This window comes from Salmo salar, chromosome 09 (assembly GCF_965601325.2).
Source record: "Salmo salar chromosome 09, fSalSal1, whole genome shotgun sequence".
In the NCBI taxonomy this organism is placed as follows: domain Eukaryota; kingdom Metazoa; phylum Chordata; class Actinopteri; order Salmoniformes; family Salmonidae; genus Salmo; species Salmo salar.
In genome coordinates, this window is record NC_138299.1 from 62,470,641 (window position 1) to 62,489,937 (window position 19,297).

The following is a 19,297-nucleotide window of genomic DNA, read 5'->3' on the forward strand; positions in this document are numbered from 1 at the left end:
AGATTAAAAGATCTTAACAGTGGAAAAACGCAGCATGCATGCCATCAAAGCATGCCAATTCGTATCGTCTGAGATTCCCATAGATTGGAAAGCTGCCGCGGTCATCCCCTTCTTCAAAGGGGGAGACACTCTAGACCCAAACTGCTACAGACCTATATCTATCCTACCCTGCCTTTCTAAGGTCTTCGAAAGCCAACTTAACAAACAGATTACCGACCACTTCAAATCCCACCGTACCTTCTCCGATATGCAATCTGGTTTCAGAGCTGGTCATGGGTGCACCACAGCCACGCTCAAGGTCCTAAAAGTTATCATAACCGCCATCGATAAGAGACATTACTGTGCAGCCGTATTCATCGACCTGGCTAACGCTTTCGACTCTGTCAATCACAACATTCTTATTGGCAGACTCGACAGCCTTGGTTTCTCAAGTGATTGCCTCGCCTGGTTCACCAACTACTTCTCTGATAGAGTTTAGTGTGTCAAATCGAAGGGCCTGTTGTCCAGACCTCTGGCAGCCTCTATGGGGGTGCCACAGGGTTCAATTCTCAGGCCGACTCTCTTCTCTGTATACATCAATGATGTCGCTCTTGCTGCTGGTGATTCTTTGATCCACCTCTATGCAGATGACACCATTCTGCATGCCTCTGGCCCTTCTTTGGACACTTTGTTAACTAAACTCCAGACAAGCTTCAATCTCATACAACTCTAAAACTAAATGCATGCTCTTCAACCGATCGCTGCATGCACCCGCCCGCCCATCCAGCATCACAACTCTGGACGGTTCTGACTTAGAATATGTGGACAACTACCTAGGTGTCTGGTAAGACTGTAAACTCTCCTTCCAGACTCACATTAAGCATCTCCAATCCAAAATTAAATCTAGAATCGGCTTCCTATTTCGCAACAAAGCATCCTTCACTCATGCTGCCAAACATACCCTCGTAAAACTGATCATCCTACCGATCCTCGACGATGTCATTTACAAAATAGACTCCAACACTCTACTCAACAAATTGGATGCAGTCGATCACAGTACCATCCGTTTTGTCACCAAAGCCCCATATACTACCCACCATTGCAACCTGTACACTCTCATTGGCTGGCCCTCGCTTCATACTCGCCAAACCCACTGGCTCCAGGTCATCTACAAGTCTCTGCTAGGTAAAGCCCCGCCTTATCTCAACACGCTGGTCACCATAGCAGCACCCACCCGTTGCACACGCTCCAGCAGGTGTATCTCACTGCTCACCCCCAAAGCCAATTCTTCCTCTGGCCGCCTCTCCTTCCAGTTCTCTGCTGCCAATGACTGGAACGAACTGCAAAAATCACTAAAGCTGGAGACTTATCTCCCTAACAAGCTTTAAGCATCAGCTGTCAGAGCAGCTCACAAGTCACTGCACCTGTACATAGCCCATCTGTAAATAGCCCATCCAATCTACCTCATCCCCATACTGTATTTATTTATTTATCTTGCTCCTTTGCACCCCAGTATCTCTACTTGCACATTCATCTTCTGCACATTCTACCATTCCAGTGTTTTAATTGCTATATTGTAATTACTTCACCACCATGGACTATTTATTGCCTTACCTCCCTTATCCTACCTCATTTGCACATGCTGTATATAGACTTTTTCTTATGTGTTGTTGTGTGTCGAACTGCTTTGCTTTATCTTGGCCAGGTCGCAGTTGCAAATGAGAACCTGTTCTCAACTAGCCTACCTGGTTAAATAAAGGTGAAATAAAAAATAAAAATCTGTGGATGTCATCATTCCACTCTGCCACATGGAAATGGTTGAAAAATCCATGCAATGTTGAAAATAACACTCAACGTAGACACAGTAACCAATTTAGATGGGAAATACATGAAAAAAAGTTACACTTGCCCTGTTTGCAACTGTACTAACTTTCACTTATTTTGAACTTTCATATGCCTCACCTTGGTTCATTGTACTCCATTGCTGTGTCTAAGAAGCCAACAAGCAGACAACATATCACTGAAGAGTTCATCAAGTTCCTATCAAATGTTAGTCAGCGATGGAGCTTAGAGGGGGAAAGAGCAAATGTTTATTTTTCAAATTCTTCCAGGTCTGCTCTAGCTGCTCCCATCAGCCCGCCTCTAATCTGTAGGTATCTGGCGTGTACTTGACAAATACATTTGATTATTTTCTATGGGTATAGAAGCCCGAGTTACGCCCTGAATGCTGCAAGGGTGATGGGGGTCTGTGGATGCTCGACTACAGTGCTGACACGACACTATTCCTGAAAGAGCTGCTGCAAAATGTTACAGTAATTGTAAAGATTTATATCAATAGGAAAAAGCTGACTAAGCCGCACGGCTATCAGATCTGACAGACAATGTGTGTCGGAATGTTGCCTGCCACACTAAAGTCCTGCTTGACCAGGTTTAGCCCAAATTATCTCCATTGTACTGACCTTAGTCATCATTCCTCTTCCTTATGCAACCTAGGTTTAAGTGAGTGTTTACATTCTAGTAAAACAACACGGGCAACACCGCAACAATTCCATCGATGTGCGATCTTAAGAGGTTTTGACATTCTTTAAAGGCATTGCTGTAGGAGTTACCAAGCATAGTCTTTAAGAGAAACTCCACTCAAAAATTATATTTTGGTATTTTCTACATTAGTCCACTGTTGATACAATCCTAAAATGTTTTCCATGTCAGCAGCCAAGTTCTCAAGATATTGGACTTTGAAGAAGAAAGTGTCACTGGCAACATCAACACGATAATGCAAAATGCAAATGCAAAATAACTTGACTGCTGACATGCAAAACATTTTGAGACTGTATCAACAATGGACTAATTAAAAAAAATACCAGAATATCAACGTTCCCTTTAACTCCCACACAACTTCAGGTCCTCCTTTTGCCTGAAAGGTTGGAAATCTGACAAATTTTGCCAGATGTTCGATAGCTTAACTGTTTGCACAGTGTCACAGTGGCCTTAGACTGTAAAGGTATCGAACAGCATAGTGTGTCAATGTATAATAGTGTTTCAAAGTGTGTCATAGTGTGTTAAAGTAAGTTCTTCATGGAACAGAGGACCAAGAAATTAACTATTTTCTGTTGATTTGTGTGGGAGCACCATCCTGAGTGTTGTTTCTATTTGTGTATTTGCTGTGTTTGCTGACGGTTGCATTCACTTGAAAGAGCTGTTAGCCAGGCTGGAGCACAAATGCTAAAATGTTCAAGCCTTCTCTTCCTCGTAAAAGATAATTGAAAATAAAAATTATTATTTGTATTTTCTCATACACTTTCAAAAGTTTGCTCGTCCCCTTAGAGGCAGATAATTGAAAGTAAAATTAGAATAACTATCCTGACTGTAGTGCTGCATCTCTGAGTTAAACATCTACCTCAGATATTCCATCCTTTGAATTTCGAGCAGACTTCGGCTGGATACATCTGCTTTTCTTATAATGGAAATCATAAGTGTTTAAGTAATTCCATCCCATCCCTCCCCTTTCAGTGCACTCTCAAATTACCAGTGGAATGAAGTTTGGACTCTTACTTCTAGAGCCTCAGTAGTTTTACCAGCTAGGACAAGTGAATCTGAAGAAATTTTTCTCTGGGCTTGCATTATGGAAAATAGCTCTCAATCCAGCAGTCAGCAGGCTCTATGGAAAGATGTGAGTCTTAATTGCATTCTTTTGTACAAATTGTTCATACTCTACTGACTGTAGAATATGGTTAGGATTAGGAGATGTTGGCAATTAATTCAATATCTTCATGCTTATGGAGACAATCAGTGATGTAACCTGGGGTCATTGGGTGTTATATTATTGGGTGATGAAAAGATAATGAATGCAATTAAAAAATGACAACAAATGTCAGTATTTTGTCATGCATATTGGGCAAAAACATCCTTTACAGACAAAATAACAATTGCAATTGGTATATTGTGAGTTTAAGGTGGTTTGAGGGGCTAAAATATCATTATGAGGTGTTAAGATAAATAAAATACATCAGTATTTCAAATTCCTAGAGTTATATCTAACATAACACAGTGACCAAATGTTTGCACTTTGGAATCATAATTTGAATGGGACTTGATATTGGTGTCTGACTGAGTGCTTAGAGTATACTATTTTCCTCATCTTTCCTCTCTACCTTGCCTATCTTCCGTACACTCAAGTTGTACAAGTTCACCTGAGCTATGGGACTTGCTAAATTCCTCAATATATATTTTTTTATCATTTAGCTATTTGATTTAGAATTTTAGTAGCCTCGTAGGTGCATTTTTGGGAGGGATAAAATATTGAATTTGGCCTTTACTACTATAACCCATAGAAGCACATTGAATTACACATTCATAAATGGAAAAACAGACAGTCCCCCAAAGAATCTCATGTGAAGATTGTGTCAATTGTTACAACAGACTCACTGAGGGAATTGTTATGATTCAATAACCACCTGTGGCATTACATTTGAGGAAAATTTTCAAAAATAAAAAGTGTGTATTGAATGCAAAGTGGACCACTCTTAGTCCAGTTTTGTGCAATAACTTAAACTAGTCTTGTGGATTAATTCAAATGTTGTGTTCATGTGTGTTACCTTAAGCAAAAATGTCAATCACATTGGATGTACAGTGCATTAGCTCTTGCAGTGTTTTCTTTTGTCTCCCTCAGAATAACAAGGGGCTTCAGGCTCCTATCATCACAGACTGAGTCCTGCCATAGAGGCACAAACTACGTGCCTGATTGTCAACCCTTAAACCCGTTTAACACTGGTCGACTGGCAGTTGTCTGTGTGCACACTCTCTATTCCTTTCACTCTCTTCGCCTCTGCCTCTGCCTCCCCCCACCCGCTATCCCTCTGTCTTTCTTTGAACAATTTATATTCTGTGCAGACAGAGCTTTGTCGTCAAGTGAAGTTTCCACTACATACTGTATGCAAGCTGTTGGAGGAGAGAGTAGACTTTGGCCACATTTTTATGATTATAAGGCCTTCTGTTTCCTATCCTCATTGTGAGGAGAGCTAGAGCCTTGGATGTTTATTGCTACTGTTATAGTTCATCACATACAATGCCTTCGGAAAGTATTCAGACCTCTTGACTTTTTCCACACTTTTACGTTACATCCTTATTCAAACATTTATTAAATTGTTTTTTCCCCCTCGTCAATCTACACACAATACCCCATAATACCAAAGGAAAAACAGACATTTTTGCTAATTCATTAAACAGAGAAAACAGAAATATCACATTTACATAAGTATTCAGAAGCTTTAATTAGTACTTTGTTGAAGCACCTTTGGCAGCGATTACAGCATTGATTATTTTTGGGAATGACACTACAAGCTTGGCACATCTGTATTTGGGGAGTTTCTCCCATTCTTCTCTGCAGATCCTTTCAAGCTCTGTCAGGTTGGATTGGGAGCATTGCTGCAGAGCTATTTTCAGGTCTCTCCAGAGATGTTTGATCGGGTTCAAGTCCGGGCTCTGGCTGGGCCACTCAAGGACATTCAGTGACTTGTCCCAAAGCCACTCCTGCATTGTCTGGCTGTGTGCTTAAGGTTGTTGTCCTGTTGGAAGGTGAACCTTCGCCCCAGTCTGAGATCCTGAGTGCTATGTAGTAGGTTTTCAACAAGGATCTCTCTGTACTTTGCTCCGTTCATCTTTGCCTCAATCCCGACTCCAGTCCCTGCCGCTGACAAACATCCACACAGCATAATGCTGCCACCACCATGCTTCACCGTAGGGATGGTGCCAGGTTTCATCCAGATGTGACGCTTGGCATTCAGGTCAAAGAGTTCAATCTTGGTTTCATCAGACCAGAGAATCTTTTCTCATGGTCTGAGAGTCATTAGGTGCCTTTTGGCAAACTCCAAGCGTGCTGGCATGTGCCTTTTTACTGAGCAGTTGCTTCCGTCTGGCCACTCTACCATAAGGCCTGATTGGTGAAGTGCTGCAGAGATGGTTGTCCTTCTGGAAGGTTCTCCCATCTCCACAGAGGAATTCTAGATTTCTGTCAGAGTGACCATCAGGTTCTTGGTCATCTTCCTGATCAAGGCCCCCCCGATTGCCATATTTGTCAGGGCGACCAGCTCTAGGAAGAGTCTTGGCGGTTCCAAAAATGTTCCATTGATGAATGATGGAGGCCACTGTGTTATGGAGACCGCAGTAATGTTTTGGTACCCTTCCCCAGACCTGTTCCTCGACACAATCCTGTCTTGGAGGTCTACGGACAATTCCTTCAACCTCATGGCTTGATTTTTGCTCTGATATGCACTGTCAACTGTGGGACCTTATATAGACAGGTGTGTGCCTTTCAAAATCATGTCCAATCAATTGAATTTACCACAGCTGGACTCCAATCAAGTTGTAAAAACATCTCAAGGATAAGCAATGAGCTCAATTTTGAGTCTCATAGCAAAGGATCTGAATACTTATGTAAAATGTCTTAACCTGTTTCTGCTTTGTCATTATGGGGTATTTTGTGTAGATTGCGGATGATTTAAAAAAAAATCAATTTTAGAATAAGGCTGTAACGTAACAAAATGTGGAAAAAGTCAAGTGGTCTGAATACTTTCCGAAGGCACTGTACATATGCATTATATGTGCATACTAAAAGTAGGGGTGGAAAGAGTACTGAAATAACCTACTCAATTAGAAGTTTTGTTACTTTAATGAAAATGTAAAATTACTGCCGGTGTAAAGAAATGACTAAAGCAAAAGTGAAAATAAAACATTGAGCTTGATAATTAACTGATTTTGCTAAGGTTAGCTTAACGTTTTTACACATTAAAATGAAAAGGAAATTGTATTAATGTACAGTATAAGTTCATTAATTTAATGAGTTGCAACAAGGCACATCTGTTGTCACATGGATGATGCTCGAGAGACGAAGCAGGTACGAGGAGTAAAACATTTAATAAATAACAGACATGGAACAAGACAAGAACAGCGACAGCAAACAAGTCAACAAAGACAAAAGACAATCAACGCAGCAGTGGAGAACAGAGTAAGGGAACTGACAAATATAGGGGAGGAAATAAACAGATGAGTGAGTCCAGGTGAGTCCAATATCGCTGATGTGCATGACGAGGGAGGCAGGTGTGCGTAATAGATGATAGGAGTGAGTGATGCAAGGCAGCCTGGCGCCCTCAAACAGTACCCCTCCAGGGGTGCAACCCGGCATCCCACTTGGGCGAACCGGCCGAGACATGGGCGCTGGGCAAGCCGGTTGGTGCGTGGGAACCCAACGAGCCTGGCGAGTCGGCTGAGGCGTGGAAGCCAGACAATCCGACTGAGGCAAGACGCCTGTCGATCCTGCTGCAGCAAGGGACCTCGATGATCCGGTGGAGAGTGACGTGGGATGGGAGGCCGCCGCCAAAAGAGGCAAAGAAACCTCTTGTGCCAGCCAGGGCGTGAAAGACCGATGGGCTGGCTTACGCACTCCCGGTTCCATCGGTGGCGGAATCCACCCCGACGTCACCAACAAAAACAAAAACAAACAAAAAAACTCCTGGACGGACTGGGCGAACAAGGACTGATGATCCGGCTGAGGCCCGACGTGGGATGGGCACCATCCGAGCCAACCGGGGCAAGGAAACCTCTCGAGCCAGCTAGGGCGTGGAAGCCCGACGAGCTGGTTAGGCACCCTCGGTTCCATCGGCGGCGACCCAGAGCCGATGTCACCATACCAACCAGAACGCCAGTACTCCCCGATGCTTCGTATGATGGCTGCTGTATTCTGTCACATGGATGAGGCTGGAGAGACGAAGCAAGTACGGGGAGTAAAACATTTAATAAATAACGGGCATGGAACAAGACAAGAACAGAGTCAGCAACAAGTAAACAAAGACAAAAGACAATCAATGCAGCAGTGGGGAACAGAGCAACAGAACTGACAAATATAGGGGAGGAAATAAACAGATGAGGAGTGAGTCCAATATCGCTGATGCGTGTGACGAGTGAAGGCAGGTGCGCATAATAGATAATAGGAGTGAGTGATGCAGGCCAGCCTGGCGCCCTCAAGTGCCGTCGTGGGGGGGGGGGGAGCAGACGTGACATCTCTATGTAAAAGAATATACTATTAACGTTTCAAAATAAATTTGCATTCACTTTTTTTTACATGTAAATTAAAAAGAACCAAATATTAAAGTACATAAAGAATAAAGTTCAATATACCGTAAATGAATAGCCCAGAATTTCTTTGCTTCATTCACTGAACACAACCACCATTTATTACAGACAGGATTCTGTTTGGGAGGGGGGGGGGTTCTACTAAGCTACTATATGGAATTATTTTAAGATGGTCATTTACCAAGGATCATTTAGCTATTTGATTTAGAATTTCAGGACCACTTTATCCCGGGCTGTATCACAACCGGACGTGATCGGGAGTCCCATAGGGCGGCGCACAATTGGCCCAGCATCGTCCGGGTTAGGGAAGGGTTTGGCCGGGGTAGGCCGTCATTGTAAAATAAGAATTTGTTCTTTACTGACTTTTCAAGTTAAATAAACAATATACACTACCATTCAAAAGTTTGGGGTCACTTAGAAATGTCCTTGTTTTTGAAATAAAAGCACATTTTTTGTCCATTAAAATAACATTAAATTGATCAGAAACACAGTGTAGACATTGTTAATGTAAATGATTATTCTAGCTGGAAACGGCTGATTTTTAATAGAATATTTACATAGGCGTACAGAGGCCCATTATCAGCAACCATCACTCTTGTGTTCCAATGGCACGTTGTGTTAGCTAATCCAAGTTTATCATTTTAAAAGGCTAATTGATCATTATAAAACCCTTTTGCAATTATGTTAGCAGAGCTGAAAACTGTTGTCCTGATTAGAGGCAAAAAACGGGCCTTCTTTAGACTAGTTGAGTATCTGGAGCATCAGCATTTGTGGGTTTGACAGGCTCAAATTGGCCAGAAACATAGACATTTATTCTGAAACTTGTCATTCTATTCTTGTTCTGAGAAATGAAGGCTATTCCATGCGAGAAATTGCCAAGAAACTGAAGATCTCATAAAACGCTGTGTACTACTCCCTTCACAGAACAGCGCAAACTGGCCTTAACCAGAATTGAAAGAGGAGTGGGAGGCCCCAGTGCACAACTGAGAAAGAGGACAAGTACATTTGAGTGTCTCGTTTGAGAAACAGACACCTCAGAAGTCCTCAACTAGCAGCTTCATTACATAGTAACCGCAAAACACCTGTCTCAATGTCAACAGTGAAGAGGCGACTCCAGGATGCTGGCCTTATAGGCAGAGTTGCAAAGAAAAATCCATATCTCAAACTGGCCAATAAAAAGAAAAGATTAAGATGGGCAGAAGAACACAGACACTGGACAGAGGAACTCTGCCTAGGAGGCCAGCATCCCGGAGTCGCCTCTTCACTGTTGACGTTGAGACTGGTGTTTTGCAGGTACTATTTCATGAAGCTGCTGTCGTGTCTTTGGCTATGCCGGATTAAGTGATATGACATGCTAACTTATAAAATGATTTCTCTGTAATTAATATTACCTGATTAAGCTAATCATGTAAATGTAATTAACTAGAAAGTCGGGGCACCACGGAAGAACGTTTATAGAGCCGTTATCTTCCGAATAAACTCTTAAAATACTTTGTAATATTTTACATCGATAGCAGTCAATATTAACCCTTGTTTTATTTTCAGTCTCATAATGAAAGTTGTAAATTCTTGGTTATCTTCACGAACCCTGGCTAACAAGTTGAATCAGCAATACAAAATTGGGTTTAATTATTTATTTACTAAATACCTAACTAATCACACAGAATTACAAATACACAGAATACAATGATGTCATACAGAAAACGTCCCTGGTGAACGGAACCTGTATGAAAGCTGGTTACACAAAGGAAAGGGGGTTGGGCTTGAATGAAAGAGCGGGAAGATTTAGGAACAGAGAAACAGCAGCTATGCTATCGTAAATACATTATCTTATGCATTCTAAATTACCGCCCATTTGGAAAAGGAAAATGCAATAAATATTTACTCTGAGCTGCGCTTCGGTAGATTGGTCGTAGATGCTGGCCGGGTTGGCCAACAGATCTTCCTGTAAACTCTTAAGAATGTCTCTGGTGGTAAATTGGATAAGTGGTGGTATCTTTGTCCGTCTGTTAGACTGGATCCGTCGTCCGTCCTTTCCTAGCCCACGTAAGCAGCGGCCGCTGCTAACTCAACGGCTAGGAAGTAGCACTTCTGTAGTGAATAAGCTCAAAGTTCATACCATTCGCCACCAAAGCTCACGCCGAGGTTGGCTTAGTTCTGTACTTGACATGTGTGTCCTTCTAACGTAGAGGCTGCAGACCTCCCGTACTGGAACTACGTGGTTATCTTTTCGTCAAAGGATTATATAGTGGAGAGGGGGAGGGAGGTGTTTCATCGTTTATAACCCCTGTCTCTTCACAGGGTTGGGCCACTGATCGAGCAGGGCACTTTCCTTATGAAAACCCAAATCTCTCATTCGGAAGCTAAAATTACATTTCATCTCCTAACAAACATTTTCAATATCAAACATTTCAATTGCATAACAATTCCATGTGACTCTGATAACTAGAGGGCGTATACTTTCTCAGATACAGTTTATGTCGTCCTGTCATCAGTCATAATGTCTCAGATGACAACCGAACTGACATACATACTCATTACGTTCCCAAGCATATTTCCAACTGGTTTAATTAACAAAATATGTGGTACCTTTCCCCATTTGTTTGATGTTCCCAGACTCTCTATATTTAACACAGGCTATTCAAGTCCTTCAGTAGATTCAGAGAGGGGAAGTGGTAAAAGGTATTTATGGGGGGGGGGGGTCATAAACCTTACCCACAGGCCAACGTCATGACACTGCCAAGGCCGATATCGTCGGATGGGGTGGATTGAGATGCAGTCCATGCAAAAACTGATATCTCTAGCTTAAACAGACTGATTTTTATATTGTTTTTTATTATGATAATTGATTTCCATGGGGGCATGGACATCAACTCTAGGGGGTATTAATGCACACAGCTTTTGCTCAATACATTTTTTTACGACTACCACTCTGTTTGAAGTCCCCAGTATTAATAGTATAAACACTATAATAAGAAATCCATTGCAGATCAGACTTGGAAAGACTAAGCTGCCTATCACACACCCCTGATTTTGCGCTTCAGCACCATTGAGAACAGTTGAATTTGTTGTTTTCTTTTTGGTGGCACCATGGCTAGCAATGAATATAATAAAAAAAAGTATATTTAATGCACATGACTGTGGAAATATCAGAGCTGTGCCCATGGTAACCTCGTAAACAACTCATGTGCTAATGCCTGGCTATTAAAAGGGACAGGCAGCTATTTGAGACTCGCCGTTTAATTGAAGTTTTAGAGTACTTCAGACTCCAGAAATATTCTTTCACCCATTAAATCTTCATTCATCTTCATTCTTTCACCCATTACATCTTCATTCATACTTGTCCATGGGACCGGCTGACATTCACTCAATCACACTATGTCTCTCACTCACATTCATGAACAAGATATTGGGTATGAACTACATATACCTTTTATAAATGGCACCCTCATTTTGTCAAACCTTACCCAATCCACTGTAATAATTACAATCACAATAGAGACAACAAAGCTGATTTATCATCGCCTTGCATGCAAGAAGATGGCACGATTATTTTTAAAGAACAACTTCGCTAATTGAACTTTGCTCCGATATCTTCTTTTCATGGTCCTCGGAGACTTTCGATAGCAGCAGTGTGAATCAGAACATTTTATTCCCTCACCACTGGAGCTTTGTGGGGGAACAAAGCCCTTTTTTAATAATGTGTGGCCTTGAGCCCAGAAAATTGAGTTTTAATTTGAAGAAAAGTAAAATAAACATGACCTTTTTAGTGTATCTGCAGTTCTGCAGATTTTCAAAATAATGATTATTTACTTTGTGCAGGCAAGTACACTACATAACCAAAAGTATGTGGACACCTGCTCTTCGAAGATCTCATTCCAAAATCATGGGCGTTAATATGGAGTTGATGCCACCTTTAATGCTATAACAGCGTCTACTTTTCTGGGAAGGCTTTCCACTAGATGTTGGAACATTGCTGTGGGGACTTGCATCCATTCAGCCACAAGAGCATTAGTGAGGTCGGGCACTGATGTTGGGCGATTAGGCCTGGCTCGCAGTAGGGGTTCCAATTCATCCCAAAGGTGTTCAATTGGGTTTAGGTTCAACTCTGTTCAGTCCAGTTCTTCCACACCGATCTCGACAAACCATTTCTGTATGGACCTCGCTTTGTGCACGGGGCATTGTTATGCTGAAACAGGAAAGGCCCTTCCCCAAACTGTTGCCACAAAGTTGGAAGCACAGAATTGTCTAGAATGTCATTGTATGCTGTAGCATTAAGATTTGCCTTCAGCCCCAGATCATTATTCCTCCTTCACCAAACTTTACAGTTGGCACTGAGAATTGGGGCAGGTAACGTTCTCCTGTCATCCGCCAAACCCAGATGCATCTGTCGGACTGCCAGTGGTGAAGCGGGATTCATCATTCAGATAACACGTTTCCACTGCTCCAGTGTCCAATGGCGGTGAGCTCTACACCACTCCAGCCGGTGCTTGGCATTGCGCATGGTGATCGTAGGCTTGTGTGCAGCTGCTCGGCCATGGAAACCCATTTCATGAAGCTCCGGACTAACAGTGCTGACATTGCTTCCAGAGGCAGTTTGGAAATTACATGTTGGAAATGTGGCATCCTATGACGGTAACACTTTGAAAGTCACTGAGCTCTTCAGTAAGGCCGTTCTACCACCAATGTTTGTCTATGGAGATTACATGGCTGTGTGCTCGATTTTAACACCTTTCAGCAACAGTTATTGCAGACTGTGAGCATTTATATAGGTGTCAAGTTTGCATATATGAATATTTCAATCTCCAATTTATCTAGCAGATGCCTTCTGGAACTTCTCGAAAGGCCTGGAATGTTGTAGAAGGTTCACAATGTTATGATGAATAGCAGAAATACTGATAATAAAAAAGTGAATGTGTGGGTGTTGTTAATATAATCCTCGCAGCATTTATGCAACTTTATATAGTTTGACAGTTCACACTATGAATAGAGTATTCATGGGTTGCACGTTTGTCACAATATTGTTTTGAAGGTTCTCTTGAGGACTGGTGGCCGACTGAATGTTCTACCTAATGCTTTCTCAATTGGCACTGAAGAAGATTTACTCTAAAGTGTGTTATAGTGACTTGGAAACACAATGACATTTCTAAAGGAGGAAAATAATTAATAGGAAAACCTTTTGTCATCATTGTGATGTAGTCAGATTGACTTTAGATGTAGTATAACATCATCTAGCTAGCTAAGAGTGAGGAGAGAGTGCCGAAAGTTAGTTAGCTAACGTATTTTTGTCAAACTTTGCTTGCTAATGACAACATTTCCATCTATCTAAAGTAAATTTGACGACATAATGATGACAAAATTGTTTCCTGCTAATTATTGATTTTCCAAGCCACTATAGTGTAATTTAGAAGAAACAATAATTTGCACTCATTCAGAGTGACTGGGCACCATTTGACTTTTGGGCACCACTATGGCTGAGAGCATCTTGAGAACGTTGATATCAATGGCTTGATGCGACCGAGTGATGGAGGTGAAACCCATAAATAGAGGCTATCTAGAGAATTAACATATTTTGTAAGCAACATTAGTAATCTTGCAGCTAATGATTGTCAGACATTATTTCACTTATGTCATGTTATGAGGTTATTATAATGTATATCATTGCTAATACCATTAGAATAGCACATTTCTCAGTGCAGCTGTAGTGAAAATTTTAAAGTCATTATAGTTACTTCAAGGACAGTATGATATGTACATGAACCACTCTGAAGTGTGAATGGATTAAAAATGCTTCCCAATTAATATGTTCTCCTTAGGTGGAGGTGGGGAAAGAGAAGACCATGTACCGGAGCTACCAGCGAGGAGCCCTGATTCTGGGGCTGGTTTTCCTGGTGTTGACCCTGGGCATCTTCAGCCTTAGACACCTTTGGAGCCCAAGTCTGGGGAAGGTAAGGCCTGGCTAAGTAACAGCAGTATTGCTTCACAATCAACTAGTAAACTAGAGTCACTGTAAAGGTTTAGTCTAGGGAGGGTAAGTGTCAATAACAGGGGGATGTCATGACTGATCATATTGCTTCACGATCAACCAGTAGACTAGAGTCATGGTAAACATTTAGTCTGGGCATGGGGAGGGTAAGGCCTGTCTTATGTCAATAACTGTGGAATGTTATGATTAGGGCTGTGGTGGTGACGAAATTTCGTAAGCCAGTGTTTGTCAAGTAAATAACTGTCGGTCTCACAGTAATTGAGCATTAATTAACAGAAATACATTTAGCATCTCCTGGCTTTCACACATAGCCTACAAACCACTGACGTAGACCTTGGGAAAATCGACATTTTTAAAAGTCTAATGAATCCATGTAATATAGCCTACACCTTCACAACAAATCTATTATTTATTTTAGACAGGTCTAAAGAAGCATGATATGAAGAAAATGTAGTCTATTTCAGAAGAACAGAATAGCACACTCCGAGTTGTCCTGATGTGGCTATGACAAATGGCTTTGGGCTACCCTAGTTCATTTAGCAGACAAGATTTCCTTACAAATCCGTGGCATTATTTTATAATATTTTATAGTATGAATAATATCAAATCAAATTTATTTTTATATAGCCCTTCGTACATCAGCTGATATTCTCAAAGTGCTGTACAGAAACCCAGCCTAAAACCCCAAACAGCAAGCAAAGCATGTGAAAGAAGCACGGTGGCTAGGAAAAACTCCCTAGGAAAAACTCCCTAGAAAGGCCAAAAACCTAGGAAGAAACCTAGAGAGGAACCAGGCTATGAGGGGTGGCCAGTCCTCTTCTGGCTGTGCAGGGTGGATATTATAACAGAACATGGTCAAACTGTTAAAATGTTAAAATGTTCATAAATGACCAGCATGGTCAAATAATAATAATCATAGTAGTTGTCGAGGGTGCAACAAGCACGTCCGGTGAACAGGTCAGGGTTCCATAGCCGCAGGCAGAACAGTTGAAACTGGAGCAGCAGCACGGCCAGGTGGACTGGGGACAGCAAGGAGTCATCATACCAGGTAGTCCTGAGGCATGGTCCTAGGGCTCAGGTCCTCCGAGAGAAAGAAAGAAAGAGAGAAAGAGAGAATTAGAGAGAGCATATTTAAATACACACAGGACACCGGATAAGACAAGAGAAATACTCCAGATGTAACAGACTGACCCTAGCCCCCCGACACATAAACTACTGCAGCATAAATACTGGAGGCTGAGACAGGAGGGATCAGAAGACACTGTGGCCCCATCCGATGATACCCCCGGACAGGGCCAAACAGGCAGGATATAACCCCACCCACTTTGCCAAAGCACAGCCCCCACACCACTAGAGGGATGTCTCCAACCACCAACTTACCGTCCTAAGACAAGGCCGAGTATAGCCCACAACGATCTCCGCCATGGCACAACCCAAGGGGGGGGCGCCAACCCAGACAGGAAGACCACGTCAGTGACTCAACCCACTCAAGTGACGCACCCCTCCCATGGACGGCATGGAAGAACACCAGTAGGCCAGTGACTCAGCCTCTGTAAAAGGGTTAGAGGCAGAGAATCCCAGTGGAAAGAGGGGAACCGGCAAGGCAGAGACAGCAAGGGCGGTTCGTTGCTCCAGCCTTTCCGTTCACCTTCACACTCCTGGGCCAGACTATACTTAATCATAGGACCTACTGAAGAGATAAGTCTCCAGTAAAGACTTAAAGGTTGAGACTGAGTCTGCGTCTCTCACATTGGTAGGCAGACCATTCCATAAAAATTGAGCTCTATAGGAGAAAGCCCTACCTCCAGCCGTTTGCTTAGAAATTCTAGGGACAATTAGGAGGCCTGCGTCTTGTGACCGTAGCGTACGTGTAGGTATGTACGGCAGGACCAAATCGGAAAGATAGGTAGGAGCAAGCCCATGTAATGCTTTGTAGGTTAGCAGTAAAACCTTGAAATCAGCCCTTGCCTTAACAGGAAGCCAGTGTAGGGAGGCTAGCACTGGAGTAATATGATCAAATTTTTTGGTTCTAGTCAGGATTCTAGCAGCCGTATTTAGCACTAACTGAAGTTTGTTTAGTGCTTTATCCGGGTAGCCGGAAAGTAGAGCATTGCAGTAGTCCAGCCTAGAAGTAACAAAAGCATGGATTCATTTTTCTGCGTCATTTTTGGACAGAAAGTTTCTGATTTTTACAATGTTACGTAGATGGAAAAAAGCTGTCCTTGAAACAGTCTTGATATGTTCTTCAAAAGAGAGATCAGGGTCGAGAGTAACGCCGAGGTCCTTCACAGTTTTATTTGAGACGACTGTACAACCATCCAGATTAATTGTCAGATTCAACAGAAGATCTCTTTGTTTCTTGGGACCTAGAACAAGCATCTCTGTTTTGTCCGAGTTTAAAAGTAGAAAGTTTGCAGCCATCCACTTCTTTATGTCTGAAACACAGGCTTCTAGCGAGGGCAATTTTGGGGCTTCACCATGTTTCATTGAAATGTACAGCTGTGTGTCGTCCGCATAGCAGTGAAATTTAACATTATGTTTTCGAATGACATCCCCAAGAGGTGAAAACAATAGTGGTCCTAAAACGGAACCTTGAGGAACACCGAAATTTACAATTGATTTGTCTGAGGACAAACCATTCACAGAGACAAACTGATATCTTTCCGACAGATAAGATCTAAACCAGGCCAGAACTTGTCCATGTAGACCAATTTGGGTTTCCAATCTCTCCAAAAGAATGTGGTGATCGATGGTATCAAAAGCGGCACTAAGATCTAGGAGCACGAGGACAGATGCAGAGCCTCGGTCTGACGTCATTAAAAGGTCATTTACCACCTTCACAAGTGCAGTCTCAGTGCTATGATGGGGTCTAAAACCAGACTGAAGCGTTTCGTATACATTGTTTGTCTTCAGGAAGGCAGTGAGTTGCTGTGCAACAGCTTTTTCTAAAATTTTTGAGAGGAATGGAAGATTCGATATAGGCCGATAGTTTTTTATAATTTCTGGATCAAGATTCGGCTTTTTCAAGAGAGGCTTTATTACTGCCACTTTTAGTGAGCTTGGTACACATCCGGTGGATAGAGAGCCGTTTATTATGTTCAACATAGGAGGGCCAAGCACAGGAAGCAGCTCTTTCAGTAGTTTAGTTGGAATAGGGTCCAGTATGCAGCTTGAGGGTTTGGAGGCCATGATTATTTTCATCATTGCGTCAAGAGATATAGTACTAAAACACTTTAGTATCTCCCTTGATCCTAGGTCCTGGCAGAGTTGTGCAGACTCAGGACAATGGAGCTTTGGAGGAATACCCAGATTTAAAGAGGAATCTGTAATTTGCTTTCTAATGATCATGATCTTTTCCTCAAAGAAGTTCATAAATTTATTACTGCTGAAGTGAAAGACATCCTCCATTTGCGAAGGCTGCTTTTTAGTTAGCTTTGCGACAGTATCAAAAAGAAATTTCGGATTGTTCTTATTTTCCTCATTTAAGTTGGAAAAATAGGATGATCGAGCAGCAGTAAGGGCTCTTCGATACTGCACGGTACTGTCTTTCCAAGCTAGTCGGAAGACTTCCAGTTTGGTGTGGCGCCATTTCCGTTCCAATTTTCTGGAAGCTTGCTTCAGAGCTCGTGTATTTTCTGTATACCAGGGAGCTAGTTTCTTATGACAGATGTTTTTAGTTTTTAGGGGTGCAACTGCATCTAGGGTATTGCGCAAGGTGAAATTGAGTTCCTCGGTTAGGTGGTTAACTGATTTTTGTCCTCTGACGTCCTTGGGTAGGCAGAGGCAGTCTGGAAGGGCATCAAGGAATCTTTGGGTTGTCTGAGAATTTATAGCACGACTTTTATTGCTCCTTGGTTGGGGTCTGAGCAGATTATTTGTTGCAATTGCAAACGTAATAAAATGGTGGTCCGATAATCCAGGATTATGAGGAAAAACATTTAGATCCACAACATTTATTCCATGGGACAAAACTAGGTCCAGAGTATGACTGTGGCAGTGAGTAGGTCCAGAGACATGTTGGACAAAACCCACTGAGTCGATGATGGCTCCGAAAGCCTTTTGGAGTGGGTCTGTGGACTTTTCCATGTGAATGTTAAAGTCACCAAAAATTAGAATATTATCTGCTATGACTACAAGATCCGATAGGAATTCAGGGAACTCAGTGAGGAACACTGCATATGGCCCAGGAGGCCTATAAACAGTAGCTATAAAAAGTGAGTGAGTAGGCTGCATAGATTTCATGACTAGAAGCTCAAAAGACGAAAACGTCATTGTTGTTTTTTTTTTTGTAAATTGAAATTTGCTATCGTAAATGTTAGCAACACCTCCGCCTTTGCCGGATGCACGGGGGGTATTGTCACTAATGTAACCAGGGGGTGAGGCCTCATTTAACACAGTAAATTCATCAGGCTTAAGCCATGTTTCAGTCAGGCCAATCACATCAAGATTATTATCAGTGATTAGTTCATTGACTATAACTGCCTTGGAAGTGAGGGATCTAACATTAAGTAACCCAATTTTGAGATGTGAGGTATCACAATCTCTTTCAATAATGGCAGGAATGGAGGAGGTCTTTATACTAGTGAGATTGCTAAAGCGAACACCGCCATTTTTAATTTTGCCCAACCTAGATCGAGGCACAGACACGGTCTCAATGGGGAAAGCTGAGCTGACTACGCTGACTGTGCTAGTGGCAGACTCCACTAAGCTGGCAGGCTGGCTAACAGCCTGCTGCCTGGCCTGCACCCTATTTCATTGTGGAGCTAGAGGAGTTAGAGCCCTGTCTATGTTCGTAGATAAGATGAGAGCACCCCTCCAGCTAGGATGGAGTCCGTCACTCCTCAACAGGCCAGGCTTGGTCCTGTTTGTGGGTGAGTCCCAGAAAGAGGGCCAATTATCTACAAATTCTATCTTTTGGGAGGGGCAGAAAACAGTTTTCAACCAGCGATTGAGTTGTGAGACTCTGCTGTAGAGCTCATCACTCCCCCTAACTGGGAGGGGGCCAGAGACAATTAATCGATGCCGACACATCTTTCTAGCTGATTTACACGCTGAAGCTATGTTGCGCTTGGTGACCTCTGACTGTTTCATCCTAACATCGTTGGTGCCGACGTGGATAACAATATCTCTATACTCTCTACACTCGCCAGTTTTAGCTTTAGCCAGCACCGTCTTTAGATTAGCCTTAACGTCGGTAGCCCTGCC

General features: G+C 42.4%; 1 protein-coding gene across 1 annotated transcript in view; it reads left to right on the forward strand.

The window, feature by feature from the left end:
• Positions 1-3,494: 3,494 nt before the first annotated feature.
• The window catches only part of LOC106611510 (tenomodulin), a 126,843-nt gene continuing 111,040 nt past the window's right edge, over positions 3,495-19,297 (forward strand). The window contains exons 1-2 of the mRNA XM_014211790.3: positions 3,495-3,649; positions 13,923-14,054. Of these exons, the coding sequence (XP_014067265.1) occupies positions 3,602-3,649; positions 13,923-14,054 (180 nt within the window). The 5' untranslated portion in view covers positions 3,495-3,601. The remainder of the gene's footprint in view (positions 3,650-13,922; positions 14,055-19,297) is intronic.